Source organism: Etheostoma spectabile, chromosome 15, assembly GCF_008692095.1.
Source record: "Etheostoma spectabile isolate EspeVRDwgs_2016 chromosome 15, UIUC_Espe_1.0, whole genome shotgun sequence".
Taxonomy (NCBI): domain Eukaryota; kingdom Metazoa; phylum Chordata; class Actinopteri; order Perciformes; family Percidae; genus Etheostoma; species Etheostoma spectabile.
The window spans coordinates 10,843,380-10,868,647 of NC_045747.1; the positions used below are offsets into that span (position 1 = coordinate 10,843,380).

The 25,268-nt window shown below is 39.7% G+C and overlaps 4 protein-coding genes across 6 annotated transcripts; 2 read left to right on the forward strand and 2 right to left on the reverse strand.

Moving 5' to 3' along the window:
* The first annotated feature begins 9,793 nt into the window (after nucleotides 1-9,793).
* LOC116703205 (G-protein coupled receptor 183-like) lies at nucleotides 9,794-10,780 on the forward strand. The gene has a single exon (XM_032537846.1). It carries the CDS (start codon nucleotides 9,794-9,796, stop codon nucleotides 10,778-10,780), a length of 987 nt encoding a protein of 328 aa, XP_032393737.1.
* Nucleotides 10,781-11,672: 892 nt separating this feature from the next.
* On the reverse strand, nucleotides 11,673-14,469 carry LOC116703673 (zinc-binding protein A33). Its single transcript, XM_032538572.1, has 6 exons — nucleotides 13,848-14,469; nucleotides 13,497-13,592; nucleotides 13,182-13,412; nucleotides 13,074-13,096; nucleotides 12,879-12,997; nucleotides 11,673-12,770 (listed from the first exon to the last, which is right to left on the reverse strand). Exons 1-6 carry the CDS (start codon nucleotides 14,235-14,237, stop codon nucleotides 12,229-12,231), a joined length of 1,401 nt encoding a protein of 466 aa, XP_032394463.1. The 5' UTR covers nucleotides 14,238-14,469; the 3' UTR covers nucleotides 11,673-12,228.
* Nucleotides 14,470-16,172: 1,703 nt separating this feature from the next.
* tubb4bl (tubulin, beta 4B class IVb-like) lies at nucleotides 16,173-19,182 on the forward strand. Its single transcript, XM_032538581.1, has 4 exons — nucleotides 16,173-16,392; nucleotides 17,266-17,374; nucleotides 17,553-17,663; nucleotides 17,805-19,182. Exons 1-4 carry the CDS (start codon nucleotides 16,336-16,338, stop codon nucleotides 18,860-18,862), a joined length of 1,335 nt encoding a protein of 444 aa, XP_032394472.1. The 5' UTR covers nucleotides 16,173-16,335; the 3' UTR covers nucleotides 18,863-19,182.
* An 879-nt stretch (nucleotides 19,183-20,061) lies between these two features.
* On the reverse strand, nucleotides 20,062-23,728 carry crb3a (crumbs homolog 3a). 3 transcript variants are annotated; one of them, XM_032538616.1, is made up of 6 exons: nucleotides 23,603-23,727; nucleotides 23,428-23,469; nucleotides 23,133-23,209; nucleotides 22,627-22,822; nucleotides 21,170-21,228; nucleotides 20,062-21,074 (listed from the first exon to the last, which is right to left on the reverse strand). In XM_032538616.1, the coding sequence occupies exons 4-6, from the start codon at nucleotides 22,796-22,798 to the stop codon at nucleotides 20,865-20,867; spliced, it is 441 nt and encodes a 146-aa protein (XP_032394507.1). In that variant the 5' UTR covers nucleotides 22,799-22,822; nucleotides 23,133-23,209; nucleotides 23,428-23,469; nucleotides 23,603-23,727; the 3' UTR covers nucleotides 20,062-20,864. The 3 variants fall into 3 exon arrangements, with proteins under 3 accessions (XP_032394507.1, XP_032394508.1, XP_032394509.1); XM_032538617.1 differs by lacking the exon at nucleotides 23,428-23,469 and having other exon boundaries at nucleotides 23,603-23,728; XM_032538618.1 differs by having other exon boundaries at nucleotides 21,170-21,216; nucleotides 23,428-23,728.
* Nucleotides 23,729-25,268: the final 1,540 nt, after the last annotated feature.

Genomic DNA, 25,268 nt, shown 5'->3' on the forward strand with positions numbered 1-25,268 from the left:
TTTAATAATTAATCTATAGACTGACCAAAGTAGGTTTTTGTGTTTGTATGGACCTCAACAGCCCCTTCTCCGGGAGACCTTAGGTTCCAGAAGTACAGTACATTTCTCATTCATTTCTCCCACTGATGTCTGGAAAATCCGTATGTAAAAAGTTTTAGACCACTTCTTAGGCTTATCCAAGACATCACGAATAAAAGACATGTATCTCAAAACAAATTTGGTGTCCCATGAACTTTTGGCATCTTTATGAGCCTATACAATTGCTAAGTTATGTCGCAGCTGGTTTGAAGTCTACCATCAGTGGTTATGATTTTATGGCTTATACCCCAATTGTCAATGGAGAAATTGTATTGTATTTTTACTTCCGGAACTGGCTGTGGGCAAGACTGTTGAGATCTATAGGCCTATGTGAGAAATCCACAATATGTTTTATAATATATCAATAGCATCTGATAATGTTTGTATTTTGTGACTTTGTTAAACCACAATATGAAAAAAAATCAATAACTAACCTAAAATAATATTTGGAGACCTATTTGCTTGTGTTCCTGAGAGACTGAGGTCTACAAACTTCAATCCAATTTATAAAAAATACTTTGATCCAGATGACTAATATCTCTGATGTGCTCTCATTCATTTTCTCCTTTTTGGAAATGGTTGTGCGTTTTTTTCTCTGGGCAAGGCCATTTCATTTTCTATATATTTAATTTATTGCAAATGAAGGTTATATTTAGTGTGGTCACCACTGAAATGCTAAGTTGAACTAATCAGTGTTTTCCTTAGTGATATTCATCCCTGCTTGAAGTTTTAAGTTAAGAATCCATCCTGTAAGAAATGTGGACTGTTGTAAGGTGAGGTCAGATGGATGTGTTCACAAAGGATTAGACTGAGCGAGCCACTGAAAATGCATTGAATACCGTCAGCGTTTTCAGAATGAATGTGGAAGTCTTAAAGTTTTCCCACTAGGGAGCCTGTATATTAACACTCACAATCTGTGGAATTGCTTAGTCCCAAAACCAACTAATCAATCACCTCGCTTCGCAGTGAACTGACTGCATATTGCCATGTAAATAAAATCCTGCGTACCACTAGGAGCTGTAGACGGCTGTATGTTGTTGCAGTAAATCCCTGAACAAAAAAATTGTCTTTCTACTTGCAAAACACTCACTCTCTCACACATACACACACACACACACACACACACTCACAAACACACACACACAACTCTAGTGTAGAGTATGTGAGTGAGGGTCAGGAGAGCAGTCTCCAAACCATCCGCCAGAGGGAGCCAGTAGCCAGTAGAACACTGCCAACACAACGAGACTGCTTAATTAATATTTTCAATGTGACACATGGCTTCTGATGCATATAGACAGACACATACACAAACATAACTCTCTCCCTTTCTCTTTCTCCACTGTCTCTGCTGGCTGCTATCTCTACATTTTCTGCCCACTATCTTACTGCACACACTTTTGTCAGCACCTGTATGCAAGGTTTATATTTGAAAAGATAAATAAGTCCCACTGCAAAAAGTAATGTAAACAAGGGATGCATAGTTGAGATAATTATACTACTTTCTGATTTTGGAACAGGTTACAAAAGCAAACTCTGTAGCCTTAAAAACAGAGCAGCCCAACGCAGGTTTTAACAGTAAGTGGCTGCCACAGAAACTATTTGAGTCACATAAAATATAACTTCCCATGTTGTCAAGGTGTTTGTACACATCATAATAAAATGCAACATGTTAATTTCACCAGTGGGACACACTGTTTCAGAGATAAACTTGTGTTCAGACAAGGTTAAAAAAAGTCTTTGCTTTACATCGTTTACTTCAGTCAGAGAAAATGTTCTTAGCTGGCAGTGGGTGATGGTGATAGTGCAGTACGTGGATGAGCTGTGACCTCACCTCTGGTCCCTCTGGTCCCTAGGAGACAAGCTTGTTTTCAGAATCTGGTCACGCTATTTGAGTCTGGCCATTCAACTGGCATTTGGCAGGATCATATTTTCCATGGCAGACAAGGAATTCTTTCCTAGTTTGAAAGTTGATTGGAGGCCTTTGACATAATGTTGTTGTTTTTTTGTTTTTTGTTCTTTGTATACAGTGATTGGCCAGTAACTGGCTTTACATTCCAGTTTATTCAAAGACAACTACTGTGCCACAGTACATGTGGGGTTACATCAGACAGTAGAAATACCATTCCATGTTTAATGCTTCACTTCATCATTATTCACCACACTTGTCTTCCATTCTTGTAGTTCAATGAGGGAGCATCAATTAGGGCTTTGTTAAAGTTTAGCGAGTTGAGAGAGCCATTAGTGTAAGTAGTTAAGTGACTGTAATGGCAAAAGGTAGGTGATGTAATAATGAATGAAACAACACACATATATTCCTAAACTAGGCAATTTGAGGCAACATACGAACAGCCAATCTGTGTGTGTTTTCATTCAAGCCTTCACATGTTGCTCATGTGATGACCTGAGTGTTCATCAGCCAGATTTCCATCAGCAGTAATGGCAGGCTGTTCAGAGAGGAGCTGCTAGATGTAAAGTCATGCTCAAACACTATCAGCTCTGTCCTCTGACAGCCAGCGGGCCAGAGCATGATCCCATCCAGGGGAGGCCACGGCCCAGAGTGTGTGCTTGGGCAGAAACAATGCTGGGCCCTTTCTGAATGCAGGGTTCAAGTCATAAATGATAGACAGGCTTCAACGCGTCATTATTATTTGCACTTATCCATCATTCAGTAGTCCATGTGCATATCAGTAACATTACTTTAACCCCCTAACACAGGAGAGGGTAAAATGGTTCAGATCCACATCAATGAACAATTTAAAAATACCTCAAATCTTCTTACACCTACACTGTAGTGTGTTATTCTATAATTAAAACATTAATAACAACAAAAGGTTTTGTCTACGGTTGTTGGTAGCATTGTTGTCATGCGCAACAAGAGAACACAGGGACCTCAGAAGACACTGCTTTGGTGTCTGTTGGGACAGGCAAGTTTAAAGCCCCTTAAAACTTGGATTTAAACCCTACATTTTCCTCTATAACAGTAAATATCCATGACTAAATAAGCAACAATCAACGAATTGAAATCTGTCATGTAGAATAAACAAAACATGTAGGGCCACATCACTCACATCAGGACCTGTGAAGTTCAATATAACCCACTAATCAGTGAAAACATGTCATCTTTTCATTTCCATTTTAGGTTTACACTGCATTGTACGGCAATACACCACACTTATTCGTGGACACTAGAAGTTTGGTTCTCAAAACAGCTCAAACAGTGTGTATAATTATTCTGAGAACAGCGACAGGTGTTTATTCCTGTGGACTAAGGAGGTACAATAGAGCCCAGCAGCTCCTGTCACAGAGTTGGACCACGTCCCTGAGTGTAAAAATAGCCATTTGGCGCATGGCGTTATCTCACTATCTTTTACACCCCCTTGTCCCTCCTTTGTGTTGTGAACTTAAAGCCGTGCCAATTCTGTCTCTCTGACTTCCAGCATTGTTCACATTACAGAAGAAGTCAGAGCTCTCATCACACACTTGAATTGTGTTTGAGTGGTTTATTAGTCTCCATTAAATAATATAAATGAGACAAAAAAGCAGCCCAGCAGGATTTTCCCTCTGAAATTCATCCAAAAAACTATTCCTGCGTTCAGCTCCCATTAGACATTTTTCCAGCTTTACCAAAATGTCTCTCAGTCCATGGCAGACAAGTTGCAAAAGAAGTATCTATTCCTACAAACGATTTAGCAAAACATAATTTAGGTTATGTAGTTAGCTACATAAAACGACTGTGTCCATGGCTGGTTTGTGTTATATTGTTGTATCTTAACTGATGCTTCTGAATTCAGTTCAGAAGATCTCGGAGGTCCAAGCTCGTCCTTCAGTGTATGTGTTGCAGTGGGAAAATGGAAATTAAAACAAATTATGCATGCATTTAAGTGTAAAGTAAGCAAACCATACACAATATTTTAAAATAAACAACAACCCCATTGTTTTTTATTTCTAATCCTTTAATCAGTATTGTTTTCCACACAGCTCCAGCTGATGCAGTTAAAAGATGCATCTTAAATATTTTAAAAACATATCATTAGCCAAGGTCTTGTGACTCTTAAATGCAAACGTATTTGTGCAAATCCAACAGCGGTAGAGATCTCGATCCAGTCAAATTAGTAGTCTCATATAAGCACAGTTGCTTTCATTAAAAGTAACAGCTCCTACCATGCATAATTCAAAATGAATGAATGAATGAATTCCAATTATGAACAACTGCTCTGTTATTCTACAAAAAGCTGTAAATCATCTTGAAATGGGTGTAGTGTTTTTTTTCTATCTTGAAAATGTGCTTTTTAAAAACTGCTTGTCCATATGCCTCTGACATGAATCAACAAACTGGATTAAGTTTTAATAGTAACCCCTTAATATGAAACTTTTTTCTTTTTTTACAGTAGAAGCATATACTGTCTTCTTGCTCGTTATGCTTTTTTAAAACTTAAAAATGCTTAATGTTGTTGTTTGATCCCATAATTGACTCCATTAAGAAGTGATTGTTAAATTAAACTCTGGGTTGTTTGTTTTTGGTTAGCTGCCTCAAAACTAAAGGGCCATAACTATGGCAATTACGGCGTATTTGGAGCTGTAATTGTACTAATGAGTGGAAAGCTGGTGGGATGCCTATTCTTCCTATTTTGGCTACAGACCATTCAGTTAGTTCCGCTGTATGTTCACGTCCAAATCCCATTAAGGAGTCAGCTCAGTAGCTGCTCTCCCAACACAAATGTCTATTTATCTTCTGGAGCTCAGCAGCACATGCAGTAAATGCTGACATTCATATCAGGGATGATGCAAAATAAACTAAAACTTCAATGCTTTAATTGCTGCCCTGTGAACCATTGCTGTGCAATAATATATATCATTTTGAAATGAGTTTCTTTCTTCTGTTTCTTTTCTCTCTCTGTCGCTTTCTTTCTCTGCTTCTGCTTTCAACTTTCACACTCATTTTTGATTGATGACAGTTTCTCCAGGATGTGTGCTTTTGCAAAAAACTTCCAGTCCTGTTTCTAATTCCAGCTCTCTTTCTCCCAGCTGCCATGACGCACACAGGTTTCTGTTATAGCCAATTTCATCTCTCACAACCATTACAGAGCAGGTCAAAAGGGAATGAAGAAACATAGAAGAGTTGTGTTTCCATGTTTCATATTTACTGTGTATCCAGATCATTTATCTCTCACATTTCTGTTTTTCTATCTTTGGATTCCTTGTCACTTTCTAACATGTGCTTTGTTTAAACACTAGATTTTTAGCAACCATGGATGAGCCAAAGCTTCAGACTGTATTCACTGCCGCTGATTTCAACCAAAGAAAAAGCTATGGCTGTAAATGCTATAAACACAACAATGATGTCATATGTAATGACTTAACAACAAGATGAAGAGTATGCATAGCTGCATTACACCTGCATGATGGTTACCATGTTTCCTGTTAGCATGCTGGAATTTGCTAACTATAGCACCAAACATCGTGTGCGGCTGTTGTTGGGAATGTAATTTTTGCAGGTATTTGGTAAAACCAAAGAAATAAGAAAAATGTTGACCTGATGGTGGTGCTAAATGTAAAAAGTAAAGGGATCCACAGGTGATTACAGTTTATCCTTTAGTATATAGTTGCCAAGAAAATTCAGTCAGAACCAAAAATGTCAACATCATGGTTAGAGGAAAAGGTCTGGGGAACACCAAAGTCAGTAGCATTAAGTGGGAACCATGCCTGAACAAACATTCACGGAAATGGATTTTAACTTGTAATCAGAGCGCCTCATTTGCCTTTTTAGACTGTCAACCCACACCTTGGACTTTCCATAATTATGAGTTCAACAGTCAATTTTTTTAATTCTTACTCAATCAACAACTGCATCTATTTGACGCTGATGAGACTGGATTTACAATAGTATTGTTACATTTTAATTGCATTACAATAGATGGTATTACTTCACAACATTATTTTCTATGTTCAAATAAAGATTTCATTATGTGGTGACCCAGTGAGTGAAGGTGGTCTCTGTACAGTGTCAACAACGACGCATATTATTATTTTGGTTTTGGCATCTTCTCTGCCCACAGGGGAATATATGCAAATGCATGACCCTAACTGCTACAGCAGTGCCCCTTTGCTAACATTAATATTTTGAAATAGGCAACAAGAGAAAGAGGAAGAGGCTTCCTAACAGCATGATTTTAGAATGTGTTTACGTAAGATGTGACTCAACTCTGTTACAATTACACGAACCACTGGAGCAGGCCAGATTACATCCTGTGTGCCAGTGCCTTTTTACATAGATAGAGTGTTCTTGATTCCTAAACAAAATATCAATTTGAAGTAGATTAATTTTGTCTTGTTTATTGGACTCAAAACCTATTCTACACTGAATATGTAATTATTTGATTTCAGTGTGTAAGTTGCTCTTACTTGCCCTGCAAACTCTGACACCATCGGTAATACATGAAGATTATGTTAAGAGTTATTTTAAATTGAAAGAGGCATAGGTACCAAAACAGAAGGAATTTACATACATACAAACAGCCAGGAGCCTTTTAGGGAAATGTGCTAAATACAGTACAGAACCTAAAATAAGAGAATAGTATACACAAAACTGCAGCTGGTAGCAGATACCCATAGTTAATGACATGTGCTTGGCAGTAGTTAATATAGTAAGTGTTTACTGACTGGGAGAAAGACCTGACAGATCTTAAACTGCCCTGGGGAACTTAATATAATGTGAATATCATGTCATGGCTGCAAAAGCTGTAAGGTTTGGTAGTGAAACCCTGCTTTCCTCAACACATAGCTATGACTGAAGTGCAGATCACTACTGCCCCCCTGGACCAAAAAGATGTAAAGCAACCACATGAAACTATCCTCATCTTTCAGTCTCTCTTTCTATCCGGTTGGATTGACATCAATTAGACAGTGGATACATGTGGGATTTGTCTTTTTGTTCTCAAGGGAACAGAACAACTTTTCAGGTATCAAACAAAAATCACTAAATCACAAAGAAATGTCATCTCAAATGTAAAACTGAAAATTTGCAAACAAAATAACCTATTTGTTTAGTCAAAAATGAAAGGGCTTTTATTTGTTTCATATGTAATTTTGTTTACAGTTCCCTCTGTTTCTTTCTCACTGATCACTCTTTTACTCTGTTTATCACGTTTGCACTCCAGACTCGATTGCAGTTCTGGTACAAACCTCTCACGTAGGAAGTCTTTTCAGGGGTCTGTGCGTCCCCATTGGCTAATGGGTAACTCTGTCTGGAAGCATAAACAAGAAAGCTGGGAGCTCAACTGCAAACAAACACATGATGTACAGTTAGGTAGTTTAGCCGAGTGGTTTCCAACCAAAGGTTTGGGCCCCCTCCAGTAGGTTAAGGAAATAAAGGGTTGTGAAATGAGTGGGGTAGGAAATAGGGAAACAGCAACTTTGCTACACAAATTAATATTCATTTTATGTAGGCCACTTTTCTCTTATCATTGGCCTTGGAACGGTTAAAGTATTAAAATGTAGTAGGCTATATTTTGCCTTTTAGATGTAGTACAAGTATAAACTAGCAGCACTGGCAATACTCAGTTAAAATGCAAGAGCCTCAACATTTGAATACCAGATCTTAAGACATGCCCCCTTTGTTGTCAATATGGTTGCTGAGAACACTGAAATCAAAACTCTACGAGATCCTCCCCTTCGCGTCAAAGTCACGACATTTCTGCGAACTTATAAATGAACAACTTAAACACACACATATGTTTGACACACACTGCATCAAACTACAACACAGAAGAATATTCCACACTGGTGAGTAATAGCAATACGATTTAAACTTCTAAAAAGCTCATTAGATCAATTAGATTTTGGAAATTGGTTTTGTTTGACAACGTTTGTGTCTAATAAATAATTTCAATCAATGTATGGCCTTAAAAGAAGGATAGGACTGCCTAATTGTTGAATTTCAGTTACATCAGTTTGATATTATTTGCTGAGATTTATACAACACATATATCATATTAAGATTAATGTCAACCTAGACAAATGGTTAACTCGGTTTTGCAAATAATTGTGGCTAAAACAATGTGGATGAATTGAGTTTAAATGGGTTTCCCCTCACCTCATGCTGGTGGCAACTTTAAAATCAGGAACTGGGAATTTGTGTACTCTGACTGATGAACAAACAACTTTCCATTTTACATGTTGAGTAAGAACATCTCTTTATCAAATCTGCAAACGTAGTTACACTGAATTCATCCTCATTGTTACTTAAACTTCAAATGCAAGAAAGAAAAAAACAGAAGAAAACATAGTTATCTTTATAATTAATCAGCGTTAACAATTTTAAACGGTAACAATAAATGAACAGAAAAATTTTAACAAAACAATTCCAATGTTCCAAATATAAACTGAGCTTTGAATTATGCAACGAATACATCACATACATTAAAACAGTGCATTATACTGTATTATGCACCTATTTAAATGCTTCAAAATACTGTTTCATAATCTGTTTTTTTTTTTATTTGGTTTTTAGTAGCGCCTGTAGAAAAACACAATTGATTAAGTCTGCCATCTCTAGGGAGCATCATCTTGACAAAGAGCTTCACTCCTCTGTCAGTGGGATTAGCCCCACAGGAGTGTGTGTGTGTGTGTGTGTGTGTGTGTGTGTGTGTGTGTGTGTGTGTGTGTGTGTGTGTGTGTGTGTGTGTGTGGCCTGAGGTGGAGCCGGCAGCAGAAAGAGGTGCACTGAGGGAGCAAGGGCAAGAAAGGTCCACATTAAACAAGGTGATTGCTGTACAAGGAACAATCACAGCCTCTGGCTCCAAAAGTCCATTCAGTGGGGGTGGGGGGAGAGCTCAGCTGTACTGCAAGTGACGACTCATGCAAATCAGTCTGACTCAGATCTTCAGCAAATAGTCCCGGAGAACAGAAGAACACCGGACATTTAGGGCATGTTTTAAAAAAAAAGCTTCCATTTGTGGTCCTTTCTGTAGGGGCCAAAGACAGAGACACTGAGCTCAAGTCCAAGGACACCTCTAATGGTTTCCTTCATGTCTGAATTCAGTTATTATTCCATCAGTCCAACCAATTATTACACTTATTTTCCAGGTTATCATATTCTGCTCAGAAACGAGCTTTACAAATAGCTACATTTTATAAACAGGCTTTTAAGAGTTCCAGGAAATTACCAAATTACAGCTGCCCTTACTAACAACAGTCTTGAGCAATTGTTTACATGCAGAATATGAACCTTGGCATTTTAATTTGGGAATAGCCGCCCTTTTATTCTGCTGTGAAAGGGTGGGGCTTTTAGTATAAGTCCCTTAAGTGAGTTAGATGTCCCTGTGTATGGGTGTCACGCTTCCCAGAGGAAGATCCACACAGACACAATAACAAAAAAACAACCCGAGGAGAAGCCCCAACGGTGTTTGGAACATGTTTTTGTTGCTGTCTCAGTTTCACTCTGCAGTTTATTTAACTCTGCTGAGAATAAAAATTCTCAGCAGATTAGAAACAAGGATTATAATGAACAACAGTGTGTCTGACACTACGCTGGCTGTATCATATTTACTGAGCTAGAAAACCAGATGAAGTATGAGTCCCCTAGATAAACACCTGACTTTAATGGGCAATTGTACTATGAGTGAGTGAGTGCTGTCTAGAAGATGGTAATCATGTTGAAAACCTCACCACTATCCTTATTTTTCTCCCATCAAAGTCCTTTTGCAGTTACAGAACCATGGAGAGAAATGTATCTTCACCACTGAACTTGACCTCTCTCCCGATTAAACAACCTCTCAACACCACCGCTGACATCAATGCCACAGCAAAACCCTTCAGTGTGTTTGACAACTGCGAACATCTGGTAGAAGGCATCTTCTTTGACCTGACCATGCAATCCATCAACGTAGTTGTGGGACTCCCGGCCAACTTACTTGTCATTGCCATCCTCATTCACAATCGCAAAGAACCCACGACTTCTGACATATACTTGGGCTCCCTGGCCTTCATGGATGCTTACTTTAGTGCCATGACCCCTTTATCCTTCCTTAACTTGTACTACTGGCAGAGCAAACAGATGTGGTCCGCCCTCAAGTTTTCCTACGGTGTGAAAGACACAAGCGGGCCATTGTTTCTCTCCTGCATCTGCCTAGATCGCTTTGTGGCTGTGCTCTTTCCAGTTATGTTTGGGGTGTTTAAACAGATTAAGTACAGGTTAAGCCTCTCTGTGCTGGTATTTTGCCTCACCTTTGCCTACTCTGCCGCCAAGGTTGTGGGAGGCATCCACAATTTTGAGAAGGTATTCACTTGTGAGATTTTGGCAGCATTTACATGGATGGTCTTGAGTAATGTGTGCATCCTGTGGGCCCTGAAGAAGTCTCGAGGTCCAGGGAAAGATGAGATGCACCCCATGAAGAAGAAGGCCTTCAAGACGGTGCTGTCCATCCTTTGTATCATTGTGTTCAACTACCTGCCACCTGTGGCACTGTTTCCTTTTGAAAACCACTACTCCCATGATGCGTTTCGCTGCTACGTGCAGCCTGTGGGCTTTGCTTTCCTCAACATCAGCAGCACCATCCAGCCACTGGTCTATCTATCCCGTCTGGAGAAGGTGCCTTTCCTCTCAGATACCTGCGTTAAGAAGTACTGCACCTGTGTCTCTGCAGAGAACAACAAACCCCCACCTGCTAATAAACATGCTGAACCTCATGGATGCTCAGTTTAACATCTGTCTCTTAAATAGAGCTGTGAGACAAATAACTGAATTATGTGAATACAATACAACTGTGAGGAAGGTTTTGTAATTTGTCTTTAATTTGATATTTCCAAATATGTGTTTAACTGAATAGATTTTAAGGGAAGGAAAACCTGAATATGCAGCAATGATGAAGTGGAAAATCAACATTTTAATTTTATATTTAATTAACTGATAATGTTGAGGAAGATTCATTCCTAAAACCAGCACAAGGTTTTTGTTCAAAGTTTTTCCAAAGTATTTGTTTGACTTTGGCGCCATCATGTGTACAAAAGAGACCAATAAACTGAACATACAGTCTGGCGTGTGTGTGTGTGTGTGTGTGTGTGTGTGTGTGTGTGTGTGTGTGTGGTGTGTGTGTGCGTGTGCGTGTGCGTGTTTGTGCGTGTGTGTGCGTGCGTGCTTGCGTGTGTAGCGTGTGTTTCATAAAGTGCATGTTGATGAATTAGAAACTTCTCCCTATTTTATTGAAACATAAAACCGTTATCATCAACAGAAGCATCATAGCACACCTGTACAGCGGCATAATTCATTTGGATGTAAGTCATTCACAGGTAACTCAAAAGAATACTTTTTCCACACACCAAGCCCCAGTTATGGACTGACAAAAAACGTCCATAGTGAATTAAACATTTTCATAAAATGCAAATTTGCTCTCCCCTGTTCCACCACAGTGAGTAATGTACTATACTATATATTTAGTCAATTATATTAGCATTTGTTTTCAGTTAAAGGAATAGATGAACATTTCTTATTTGTTTGAAGTCAAGACAAGTCAAATAATGGTCCAAATTCACATTTTTCTCAAGGGGCTTCAAGGCAAGGCAAGGCAAGGCAGCTCTATCTGTATAGCACATTTCAGCAAAAGGGCAATTCAAAGTGCTTTACACAAAATCAGTTAAACAGATAAAACACAAGTAAAAACAGTTAAAAATCATGAGCATTAAAAACCGGTAAAACACATGAATAGACAATAGACAGCAATAGACAGCTTCACAGTCTGTACAGCATACAAGACCCTTAATGAGAACATTAATGCCATGTCAGTAAATATGTAGTTAGAAGCAGCAGCTGGTAAGCTTAACCTAGCACAAAGTGTGGAAACAAGCGGAAACCACTACTAGTCTGGCTGTGTCTGAAGGTGTAACACCTACGCACACACAATACACACAAACATGTGAGTGGGATAAAAAAAAAAGAGAATAAGGGTAGACCTATTTCCCAAAATGTTGGACCATTCCTTTAAGGACGAAGAAGAAACAAAAAGGTGACAATGTGTCATTGAAGCAGCAAAATGACTTGGATGGGGAAATACTTTGCATGCCTTCTTAAAGAGAAAATAACATTACAGCCAGATCTAATCTCATCCATCAAAACAGGTTTAGATCCATGTTATCTTTTCAAAATTAATAAATCCTTCATCCTTGACGCAACATCGTCACTAGTACTTTCTCTGGCAATATTCTCAATGGATGACTGCTCTGTGTGTAAAAATACGGAAGTAAAGTTTCTGTGAACATGTGTGTGAATGCATAAATGAGTGTGTCATCAGCAGGGTCAAAAAAAGACATTGTCCCTTTGTTGTAATCCAGTTTTACTTTGACCTGTTTGGGCACTCTTGTGACTGTCAGTGGGGTGGGTGGCGAGGTCATTGCCCTGAACTCTCCGTTCCTGAAACACAAAGTCCAGAAGCCGTGCTCAGGCCGAGCAGAGATCTCAGAGTTCCTAGGTACAGACAAAGAGGCCACGCCCAGGAGCCAGTCCTGATTACTTCCTGTTTCCACGACCCAGTGGTGGCTTCCTGAGCCCAGTGCGTCCATGCCTACCACTTCAGCGCTGATGTGGAAGCGCTCTGGGTTGTCAGGGCAACAGTTGTGCAGCTTTGAGTAGTGGAGGGAAGTGAGGTCGTCAGACAGGATGAGGCAGGGGTGTGCTGTGTTTGGATCCAAAGTCACAGGAGCTAAAGACAGGATGTTAGCAGAAAGACTGATATGTTAAACACGGTTTGGGCTGTGCAATTTTAGGCTTTCAGCCTCTAAACCTGAAGATACCAATAGCATATACTCACTATAGTCAATATGGTCCAGTATTTTCTCCAAGACTTTATACTTTAGGTTGCAGAGATGCTTGGTCACATCAATCAATAACCCGGACATGTTATCTGAATCAAGCGATATGCTTTTTTCTCTGTGATAAAAAGAAAATATATCTTATATGTCATAGTCAACACAAAGAGGGTACATCCATAACCTTGTTCACCTACCTGTCCTGAGTGGCTTTGAAATTCTGGAAAATAGAAACATTAACAGTCAAGGTGGGAGTTTTTTGGAAACAATGATTAAAAAGTTGATGTATTCTTGACTGTACGGACCTTCAACAAGACCAAATCGTCTTCTTTCAGCTGCTCCTGTATGACGCAGACTGTCTCTGTGAGCAACAGCACTTCTGCTGAAAGCTCTTTAATCTTATCCTTCATTCCTGCAATCTTGTCTTCTTCTTCTTTTTTCACAGCTGCTATTCTTGCCAACTCATCTTGGTAGAGGGCTTGATGTAGCTGCTCGAACTGTCTCTTGATCAATCTTTGTGTTTTTAGCGACTGACTCTGAGGGAGATTATTTCAAATTTTTGTTTATTTGCCCAGATGTTTTTAGTCAAAACCAAATATTTGTCATCTAATCAAAGTTACCTTGATGTACTCAATCGTGTCTACAGAGGTCATTTGAGTTCTTTTGAGGCTGTCCGCTTTCTCTTGCAAATTCTTGAGGGATGAAGCAAGTTCATCCTGAAAATCAAGTAAATCTCAGTCAGCAGATATCAGACATCCTAATACTATTTCAGTACTTTGAGTGCTTTTGGATGTGTCAGGCCTGGAATATAAGAGATGCAAGAAAAGATGGTGTGGATAACAGGACAGACTTGTGGGGCAGCATGTTTACCTTTAGGTGAGACATTGAATACTTCAGGTTAACAAAAACAACAATCTGTTTAGCAGGTTGCTTTTACACTGTAGTCGGGAAACAGTGATATATTCCCTTACCTTGCAGTCTAGCACTGCCTCTTCTATAGGTGAACAGTCATGACTCTTATGCAGTTTAGAAGACTGACACACCACACAGATGGGCTGTTTGTCAACCAGACAGAAGAGTTTTAACTTCTCCCCGTGCAGATTACAGTTCATCTTCTCTTCCTCCATCACTGAATTCCTCCTGGCCGTCAAAAGAGCTTCACAGACATTTCTCAGAGCTAAATTGGTGGCAGGACCAGCCTTGGAGGCTCTTTTTCTGCATACCGGACACTCACGTAACCCTGTTTCCCAATAGCGCTTCAGACAGCTCCTGCAGAAGCTGTGGCTACATGACAGCAAAACAGGGTCCATAAAGATGTCACAACATATGGGACATGTGAGATCCTCCTCTGGGAGTGACATGATTATCAGCTTGTCAAGTACAATACAGTAAATCCACAGTTCAAAACAGCATAAGTCCTCCGGTCTAAGTCCTAATGATTCTTCTAACAACTAAAATAATTCAGTGTGCTGAGTTAAACTTGTCTCCTGAGTGCCTCAGAGCGCACTAACAGCCTATTGTTCTTGACATGAAGGAGCAAATGCTCTTGGTTTTCCTGTGCATGACTTATGTGGGAGTAACTCTAATCATGCAGCACTGTGAAACAACACTGTATGTAGCCAAGCGGGGAAACAGGAAACACAGCTCTATTGGCCAGTTGTTGGAAAGTTTAAAATGGGTTGGTAACCGCATGTTTGGAATGTCATCACTCAGGATATTCATGTGAATGTGTCTATGTTGACATCTAGTTATTAGCCCAAGGCATCACAGCCAACATTTACACCTAGTTATTAGTCTAAGGTGTAGTTTGTAATTGATCATTTAAACTGGGAATGGTCAGGTAAAAACAACATACTGCAACTAATTTCATACCCAGACTGGCTTAACATGCTCAGAAAGAAACAAGCATTGACTAACTTGTGGTTAATGTACTGTGTTCTATTTCACAGAGGTTATTGATAATATTGGTTGTGACCGTTTTATGTCACTATGTCTGCCTAATATGCATAATTGGTGTTTGTCTTGACTGCAATAACACAACATTTCTGCTGCTGGCGATAGGGACCAAAGGAATTTTTCCTCTTGACTGAATACAAGTAAGGCAGAATGTGTAATAGGTGGCAGTTAAAAATAGATCAAACAACACAGTGAACATCTTACCTGAGAATCTACTTTTACTGAAGAGGAGTGGTGTTGCATTGACACATGTGGGTGCAGGTTGTTATTGAAAAGTACAGGTTTTAACATAAATAATTTTGGTGTCCTTGATTCAGAGCGTAAAGACCTAACAATATGCAGTATAGTGTCTAATGCCTAATGAATATCCAGGGTCCAAAAATAGTGTTGGCTTTCCTGTCAGTTTGTTGTGATTACTTAGAAACAATACAAAATAAACTTCTTTAACTTTAAAAACTGGCTGAATGACTTAAAGGATAAGTAAACAATTATGTGTCTTTCTTGTTGAGCTGCAGTGGAAGGGGGGTATGATCCAAGGTATAATCTTCTTCATTTGTCTAACTAGGACAGCTAAATCCAAATATCAGATTCAGACAAACTTTTGAACACATCTTTGCACAAAATCAGGATTGTGGATTTTGTCCTTCATCCCTTATTGGAAGCACAAATCTGCCCATCACTCTAACTTGTCCTCTTTTATGTAACCGTAAGTATATGTCAGTGTGTTTTGTCTTTCCCCCATTTGATTGTTAAAAGGGCTACTGTATTTAAAAGTAGTTTTAAAAGAAGTAGAGCGCACATTTGATCAGGCCCTGCATGACTGCACATCCAGGGTATTTTTTCAAACATTTTGCCTTGTTTGAAAATGCAGACTTTATGGCACCAGAACATTCAGAATACCGTGGGATAATATCAAGTTGGTAGGCTACATCTCAGAAGTGTCAAGAAGTCCTCATACTCTAGTTGATAGCTACATTGTATATGCTGCTGTCCTTGTCCTTTCATCTATGGCTGATTGATGTGTGTGTTGGACTTCAAAATAATGAACTTGGGGTGCTTTACAATGGGCTACACTCTAGGCTTTACAGTCTATGGCTACAATGTTAAAACTGCACATCAACAACCTTGATGACCTATTTAAGTGTGTATTGAACTTTTATCTTTATTTCTGTTGTGTGGGTGTCATAGTATAAAACTAGTGGGTGTATATGTTTGGAGGGGGTCTGAGTGCACTGAGCTCGTGAGTAGCCTACAATAATTAAAGATGACTTCTTGCACCCTATCCGCGATTTACGGGTCTTTGTTCCCTCCCTCTCTCCTCCGGTCTTTGGTTACCATGGCGATGACGTCAAGTTGCACCACTAATTCAGCCCAGTAGAAGCTCTTTATAGGCGGTGCCAAAGACTCCAGGACAATCGACTGTAGGAATCATCATCCTGTGAATCTCTGCTGCTCTGATTCCTATCTCCTACTCGACCACCCTGGTATCCATCTGTTACAAAAATGCGCGAAATTGTGCATTTGCAAGCCGGTCAGTGCGGAAACCAGATCGGAGCCAAGGTATTCCTCTGATTTCCTTTTCTCTGTTTGGTTTGTCATTCATTAGACTTAGTGCAGGCGAGGGGAGGCGTCATAATCCATCCTTCATGAATTCTCTAGAATACACCCAATGGATCTAGCCTACTCTTGATTGAAGCGTCGTGCAATTAATACAAATTATAATCCTAGACGTTTGGTCGTTGACATTGGTAGGCTATTCTCAGCCGTGTTTACATTGGGCTCAAGATTTGGCACGCGCTGATTTGCGTGGATTAATAAGGTCTTCGATGCTAAAAGAACACACTGTTCGATTGAAGGCCAACAAGCTTAACACTAAGCTACTAAATGTTAAAATGACAAAAATAACATCATGTATTAGTGTAAATCAAATATTTTCAACTGGAATTGGCAGGAAAGGAATTAGGTAAAAATAGGTCATGAAGGAGGAGGGGGAGGGGAGGCGGCTGCTACATTGACATTACTAGGCTAATACCAAATACTTCATATAAATTGCTTGCATGACTCGAAAAAAACGTACAATCAAATTCTCATTTTACATGCAATTATCAAAGCGAATTTGTTTGTATTAGGCTTACTTGTACGATTATTGCCATCTGCTTGATTGCTGTTGAGACACTGTCCCTCTATAGACTGCTCTTCTGAGCTGCATTCAATTAGAGAATTAAAACAGCCATTGCATCATTGCATGTTTAAATATAGGTTCCTATAAAGTAGCTTTATGCTATTTCAGTGGACCCAGGCAGCCTACTGTTACCCATTTTAGTACATTAACTTAATTGTAGGTCAATTTTTTTTTTAATTTAATTTTTACCATGGCCTATATAATATCAACATTTGTCTTTCCCTTCTCTACTTCCATGTCTGTTTTTTCAGTTCTGGGAGGTGATCAGCGATGAGCATGGCATTGATCCCACTGGTGCCTACCATGGAGACAGTGATCTGCAGCTAGACAGAATCAGTGTCTATTACAATGAGGCCACAGGTAAGCTACGGATTTAGCTATAATACAAAAGAGAGCAAATTTAACCAACCTACCCAGCTCTCGCACTATGAGAAAGGATTTGCATACACATTTGTGTTTTACATTAAACTCACCATGCTTCACAAGCTTGGAAGATTTACCAGGAATGATGTTGTCAATCTATTCGACCACATTTCAGGTGGAAAGTATGTGCCCCGAGCCATCCTGGTGGATCTGGAGCCTGGTACGATGGACTCAGTCAGGTCCGGTCCATTCGGGCAGATCTTTAGACCAGACAACTTTGTCTTTGGTAAGCTATGTGAATTTAGTGAAGATGCACTTACCTGTTGTCACATCCAAATTTGGCATGTTGACTTTTGCTATGATCTCACATAAGAAACAGCTTTCCTGTGTTTCCCACATAAATTAACTGTGGTACTGTTGACTACAGGTCAGAGTGGAGCTGGAAACAACTGGGCCAAGGGCCACTACACAGAGGGAGCCGAGCTGGTCGACTCTGTCCTGGATGTTGTGAGGAAAGAGGCAGAGAGCTGCGATTGCCTCCAGGGCTTCCAGCTCACTCACTCCCTAGGTGGTGGTACCGGCTCTGGCATGGGAACTCTTCTCATCAGCAAGATCCGCGAGGAGTACCCTGACCGCATCATGAACACCTTCAGCGTGGTGCCTTCTCCCAAGGTGTCGGACACTGTGGTGGAGCCCTACAATGCCACTCTCTCTGTCCACCAGCTGGTAGAGAACACAGATGAGACCTACTGCATTGACAATGAAGCGCTCTATGATATCTGCTTCCGCACACTTAAACTCACCACCCCCACCTATGGAGATCTAAACCATTTGGTTTCTGCAACCATGAGCGGCGTGACCACATGTCTGCGTTTCCCCGGCCAGCTCAACGCTGACCTCCGTAAATTAGCCGTCAACATGGTCCCCTTCCCCCGTCTGCACTTCTTCATGCCAGGCTTTGCCCCCCTGACCAGCAGGGGCAGCCAGCAATATCGCGCCCTGTCTGTGCCCGAGCTCACCCAGCAGATGTTCGACGCCAAGAACATGATGGCCGCCTGCGACCCACGTCACGGCCGCTACCTCACCGTGGCTGCGGTGTTCAGGGGCCGCATGTCCATGAAGGAGGTGGATGAGCAGATGTTGAATGTGCAGAACAAGAACAGCAGCTACTTCGTTGAATGGATCCCGAACAATGTGAAGACCGCCGTCTGCGACATCCCACCCCGTGGCCTAAAAATGGCTGCCACTTTTATCGGCAACAGCACAGCAATCCAGGAGCTGTTCAAGCGCATTTCAGAGCAGTTCACCGCCATGTTCCGCCGTAAGGCTTTCCTCCACTGGTACACTGGTGAGGGCATGGATGAGATGGAGTTCACAGAGGCAGAAAGCAACATGAATGACCTGGTGTCCGAGTACCAGCAGTACCAGGATGCCACCGCTGAGGAAGGCGAGTTTGAGGAAGAGGGAGAGGAGGAAGTTGCTTAAAACCTCAGCCTACCCAGCTGCCAAATATCATTTTACCTTTCCCATCCCCCAATTCCATCCCTCTTCATCATAAATTGAATGGTCAGCCACTCTCTGAAAAACTGTAAACATCTAGATGACTGTTGCTCTAATGTTAGGCATTGATGTATACTGAAACTAGTGACGTTTTTGTTTTTTATGTTGTGAATGCACTGAATTATTGGCATCCTTACATCTTTCTTGTCATTGCCTTGTGGAAATTTAAAACAAGTGATTTTAACTGTAAAGCCTTGAATTTGTAGGATGAATAAAATGTGATTAAAAAATTCCACTTTTACTGTTTCTGAGTTTTTATTGATTCACTTAATGGCTAACAATGTAACATTATTAGTATTATTATTAGTAAGTTTTGTAGTCAGTAAGATGCCAAGAGTACTAATCTACTGAATATTAAAATGGTCTGGCCCTCTTTTCAGTCTCAATCTAGAACTCCAGAAAATCTGTATTCAATCCAGTATTCTCAGTGTGGATAGGACAAACAACTTTCATTTTCATATAGATGTATATATTTTAGATGATGCCTTAATGTGTTATCTAGTTTAAGAAAAAGGTCATTTCTAAACTTCTGATCTTAAAATCAACTGAAATGAGGAAGACCTGGGGACCTTCCCATACTTCATTACAATTCCAAACCTAGTAAGACATCAGCACTATTTAACATCCATCATCAGCTAAAGACCCTACAATTACTGTTCTGGAATCATTGAGAATACCAAAGTGTACTGTACATGTCTATAGTAAATCAATGTAAAATTATATTGGCGACATTTCCTCAAGTTTCCAAATAATTTTGATTTGTATATAAAAGATTAGACTCTACAATTTTTCATTTCATTATAGATAACCTTTTGGTTCCAGACAGACGAACAATGGCTTCAGTGTTTCAGAGACTTTCTTTGGTACAGTCTTACATGTTGTTGCAGGAGCTGAACTTTTCACTCTCTGACTACCAGGACTTCTTATCTGCTCAGCTGTTTTTAAAGACTAAGCGTACAAAGTTATGGACTTCACATTTTCCCCAATGCACTGATTTTTCTTTTGATGTGGTACATATACATTTTTATTAAATGTTTCCCTGCTTATGTTATTTAGTTTAGGATTTGAATACTACCTTTGGAGTAATGTTGTGTATTTTTAAGGCAACTCATTGATTAGAACAGGATGATTTCCTCATGGTTTATATGCTTTGGAAAGTTTAACTATTCAACTATTTTACAAACATATATTTGACAAAAGCATTAATAAAATGTAACATTGTAAAACATCTGCTTGATTATGATGAATCATGCGCTGTATGATTGATCTGATGAAATTAACTTTAAATAATGTGAATTCAAATTAGTTTAAAAAAATACTTGGAGTGTAAACAATTGCTTGCTTTTGCTCAATATGATTTTTTTGTATAACCTAATTCTTAACATACAGCTTCCTTTATAAAATCAATAGTTTTTGCATGTTTAGTTACACTCATTATTGACTTAAAACATCTGACTTAATACAATGGACTCATCAGAACTCCTAGCAGCAAGACAAACAATTAGTTTGAGGTAAAAGATTGGTATTGATTTTTGCCAGTGACAGTATTTCATAATAGATTGAATCAAATACATGGTAAATGGCAACTAAAACAAGAAAAAACATCTCTAACCTACAATGATTAATAATGATAAAATACTGAAGCTCTTGCGTCATTTGTGTGGAGGAATTGTTCAAAACCTCCTTGAAGTGTTCAATTGTCTTTAAAATCAGCAAGATCCATACATTCAGGTGCATTTCTTCATAGTGCCATGCAGGAACCGTTCAGTGCTTGTTGAAATAAAAGCTCAAACTTTGCAATATGCGCTCTCTTAAACCTTAGGAGATTTTTTCTTTCATTAATCAGCTCAAAAGAGAGATCCTCGACACACAGGAACGCTTCCATGCAAATGCTTCAGGACTTTGTAAAAACATAAAGCACAAAATGTCAAATGAGTCTTTCCTCTTTTGGTAACTTTAGTGTATCTGGTACTGCCACACCATGTGCACCAGACTGTTCCTCCGAACTGGGTCTATACGTCCCTTCAGTCTGTCTCTTCTTTTTCACCACGCAGAGGAGCCAGCCGAGAACAGCCAAGACTATGGCCAGAACACCCAGGGTGACTGTAGGGGCCACGATAGCTGCAATGTTGGTTCCCTGAAAATGGAAAATTACAGGACAATTGTCAATCTAGTGACACTGGATACTTTCTAAAGTCAATTACTGGCCATTATAAAAGTTTTTTTACTTACAGTAGCGTTGTTAGAAAGTGTGGCCCTGTCAAGCATAGTAATATTCCCTGGGAATAGAGCTGAAAAATATGCATAATCCATTAAGTGCATTTAAACACAGTCACTGAAAAAGCAATCCATACAAAGATGAAGGAAGGCACACAGAGGGAGTGTGCATTGGAGTGTGAATGTGTGAGTGTTTATCTGATGAGCAGGTGGCCCCTTTTACAGCAGCCGCAGACACAGTGTATGAATGTGTGTAAATGGTGAATGGTTCCTGTACTATGGGCGGCTGTGGCATTGTCATTGTCGAAGTGTCCTTGGGCAAGTCACTGAACCCCGTGTTGCCCCCGGTGCTGCGCATCGGAGTGTGAATGTGTGTGAATGTTTATCTGATGAGCAGGTGGCACCTTGTACGGCAGCCCCGGCCACAGTGTGTGAATGTGTGTGAATGGTGAATGTTTCCTGTAGATGTAAAAGCGCTTTGAGCAGTTGTTAAGACTGGAAAAGCGCTATATAAATACAGCACATTACCTTACATTACATTACATTATGTGAAAGCGCTTTTGTCATTAAGAGTAGAAAAGCATTATATAAGAACAGAACATTTACATTACACTTACAACTAATGGCCTAAAGATCAATGCCCATAAGACAAACTTTTTTAGTTAAACAGCTAACAGGAGGCAAATCTAAACCTACTATGAAGTAAAACCTCTATTTTAGCAGAAAAAAAGAGGAAGCAACAGCAGAAGTTGCTTTTAGCCTTATGCACACGTTGAAGGTAACAACACAAAACGCAGCATACCAGTCATCCCGCCAGCCATGTGATTACTCAGTGACATCCCAAAACTACTTAGTAACTACTTGACCGGGAGAGTGAATGAGGAGGAGGAGAAGCTCAGGAATGCAGTGTAGTGCAGCTAAGACTGCTGAGTCAAGCGACACGGTTGTTTGAAATATGGAGGAAAAAACTCAAATCTACTGCTGTTTTGTTTGTTCGTTTTGAGCATAACAGAGGTACTGAACACCATTTTATTAAGAATGTTTTGTTTTGGGAAATTAAACCCCCACCCTTACCATTTTCTGAGTCAATCATTCACTACGGTAGATAGCAAACTTCGCAGGGACACAAGTACAACTTGATAACAAGAAGAAGGGGTTACAAAAGGGAGCCGAATGTATTGTGAAATTGAATTCTTTTGATAAGATACAAGTGGATGTAAATATACCTTGTTCTCATATGGCAGAGTGTGTTTCTTTTTTCTTATTCTTTTCTCAATCCAACGTTCTTACAACAAGCTGACAAGCCAGTGCATGTTTCAGATTTGCTCTGGAATGTCCCCTATCTTTGTGTTTTTATGTATCATTGCAGTATACTGTATAATGGTGTGTATGTGGGTGTGTGTAGGTGTGGCGAGAAGGAGGTTTTATTTTGTGTGGCAGTGTTGAGGATGAACTGATGGTTGCTGACTCACCCCACACAGGCTTACTGCTCAGTGCAAGAAGTATAGCACTCCTGACCACAACTCCAGGCAAGGCCAGCACATCCGGACACACTGCCATCTCTACCCGTGACCAGCAGGGCAAAGGGAGAGCAGACTGGGACTTTGGGGCATTAGCTTGGGTCCATTTCATTAGGGCCAACATTCACCGTGTGGATTTATCGCCCATCTTGAACAGCCAAAGACACATTATTTCCAGTGATTTAAAGACAAATGTCCTTTTTTCTCATTTTGAGTTGACACCGAAACAGCATACAACTAGTGAGTCACAAATTCAGCCTGCTGTTGAATCACCATTAAACCTGCTCAGACCACAGGAAAATAATAGACTATTAATAGCATATGTGTTAAAAACTGAATACAGCTGTAATGTTCAACCCCCTTATTTGTAGCAATATTATTATATTTAGCCTACTACTAATAAAAACGAGTATGTTGGGTAAAGTTTAATTTCCCATAAGCTCTGTAAGAAAACATACCATTGATCTTGCTGTGTTCAGGTGATCGCTACAAAACGGGAAACATCGAACAGGTTGATTCCTCGCTTCCGGCTCACCTTGTCAAAAATGAAACCGCAACAAAGGGTTAGTCCAATGAAACTAAAAGGTAGGCTAATATCTCTAGGCAAAAGCCCTGCTTCTGAAATACTTCTGAACGGATCCAATGCCAGACTATCTCGAATCCACTACCAGTTGGTGTTTTATGTAAAGCAGTTTTTTTCGTCTATTCTTCAAATCGCCATTGGTCACATGGTTGAGTTTCGTGTTACATTACCTGAGCGCAGTTATCCACCTGCAGCAGAGAGGACAGACACTCCTTTGTAAAAGGTCGAAGAAAAAAACGCTGTTCACTGAAGCCCTTCTGTTGCCATAGAAAAACCTCCTCAAAGTACACTAGGCTATGTAAAGCATTATTTTAATCACATTCGTGTCACAGTATGCCTATTTACCTCCTGATACTTGAATTAAGATGAACTTTTTCTGTATGATGCCAGGTTGCTGTCACTTGTTCCAACCTGCTGGAGCAGTCGTGCAATGTTTAACTGTACTCCCCTCCCCTCCCTGCACAGCTCCTACCTAGAACCTGGCTGATGGTGGGGACATGAAACAGCGCCTCCGTAAGGTTTTATGTTACCCAACATGAAAAAGCATATCAACATTCCTGAGATATTTTAAGGATGAATTCGGCGGCCAGCTGGTCCAGTGGGCTCTAATCCTCACCTAATCTCCCATTCTCAGACTCAGAGGGGCAAAGAAAATGTAGGCTGCTTCAGGCCTAAGCTGGGGTGGTCAAACACTTTTGATTTGGACAGTGTGTGAGAGCAGTGAGGCGTTTTTGAAAAGCAGAGAACTGTTGTGGAAAATTTCTCCTGTATTACAGCACTCAGTCAGTCTGAGGAAATTCCATGGCCTACCATTTTAGTGTTGTTTTTATTACTGTTTTATACAGTCGACCAGCCTATTTATTATTCTATTCACAATTTTCTGTGTGATAAATAGTATTCTGAGTCATGCAGACAAAGTCTCCTAATAACATAACCTTTGTGTTGAAAAAGTGATGGTGTAGCCTACACTATATTAATGCATGAGCAATGTGGTGGTGAGTGGTGGTAATATGGAGACTTGAAAATGCCGCCTGCTGAATCACATGAGTTATATGGTATTTTATTAAAATCACAGAATCGAATTCAATGAAAATTCATTCAATTAAAACATGGATACACTTTTCAATTGCAAATAAGGGATTCCAACCCATGAGCAAAAGTGTTTAATGTAGAAAAGCTAGGAACAAGTTTTAGGCCTCTATCTTGTCATATTTTCTTTTTACATTTTTATTTGTATGAACCGGTTTCCATGTATAACCAATAAATTTCTTTCTTCTTCCTGGTATAGGCATACATCATTGTCCTCTCAGTTACATTAGAAAAAGCCTGGCAGTCAAATGTCCCATGTACTGCAGGATTACAAAAGGTGTGGAAACAGCACATATAATGACATGTGCCTGACAATGAAGTAATAATCTGTGCATGTTCTTTTTTTTGTTAATTAAAGATATTTTTCAAGGATTGTTTTCAAGGTTGTATTGTGATTGTTGTATTTGATTGCATTAGGACATAATTTATTTTACTGTAGGCCTACCTCCCAACCCAAGTTAATTATGTTTAACTGTTGGTAACCAAAACAGTAGCCACATACTTGCAACATATGGGCTGACTTGAGACAGATCAAAGGTTAATGCCAATACAATACACCTTCCAACCCAATTTAGTACTTTGGCCAGTCAGGAATGTAATTATCTGTTTATTGTCTGGTTAAAAATAATCTTTAAAAAGTAAGCAACATGCAATTAGATTTTGTAAGCTCATTTCTTTTGCACATATTATAGCCTACATAGCCTACTGTGAACTTTTGCAGATCCTCTGATCAATATTTCTGCACATCCTGCACTAAACCATACAGCTTCGCTCTTTCCCTTTCTAAAACAGTTGCATTGTAGGCTACACATTTGTTTTAGTTATAGTGTCTTTTTACATACTTTTTGTGGAATATTTTATTAACTCGTACACCTGCTCACCGTCGCATAATCTAAGACTAATTTCCTTTCTGCTTTAGTTC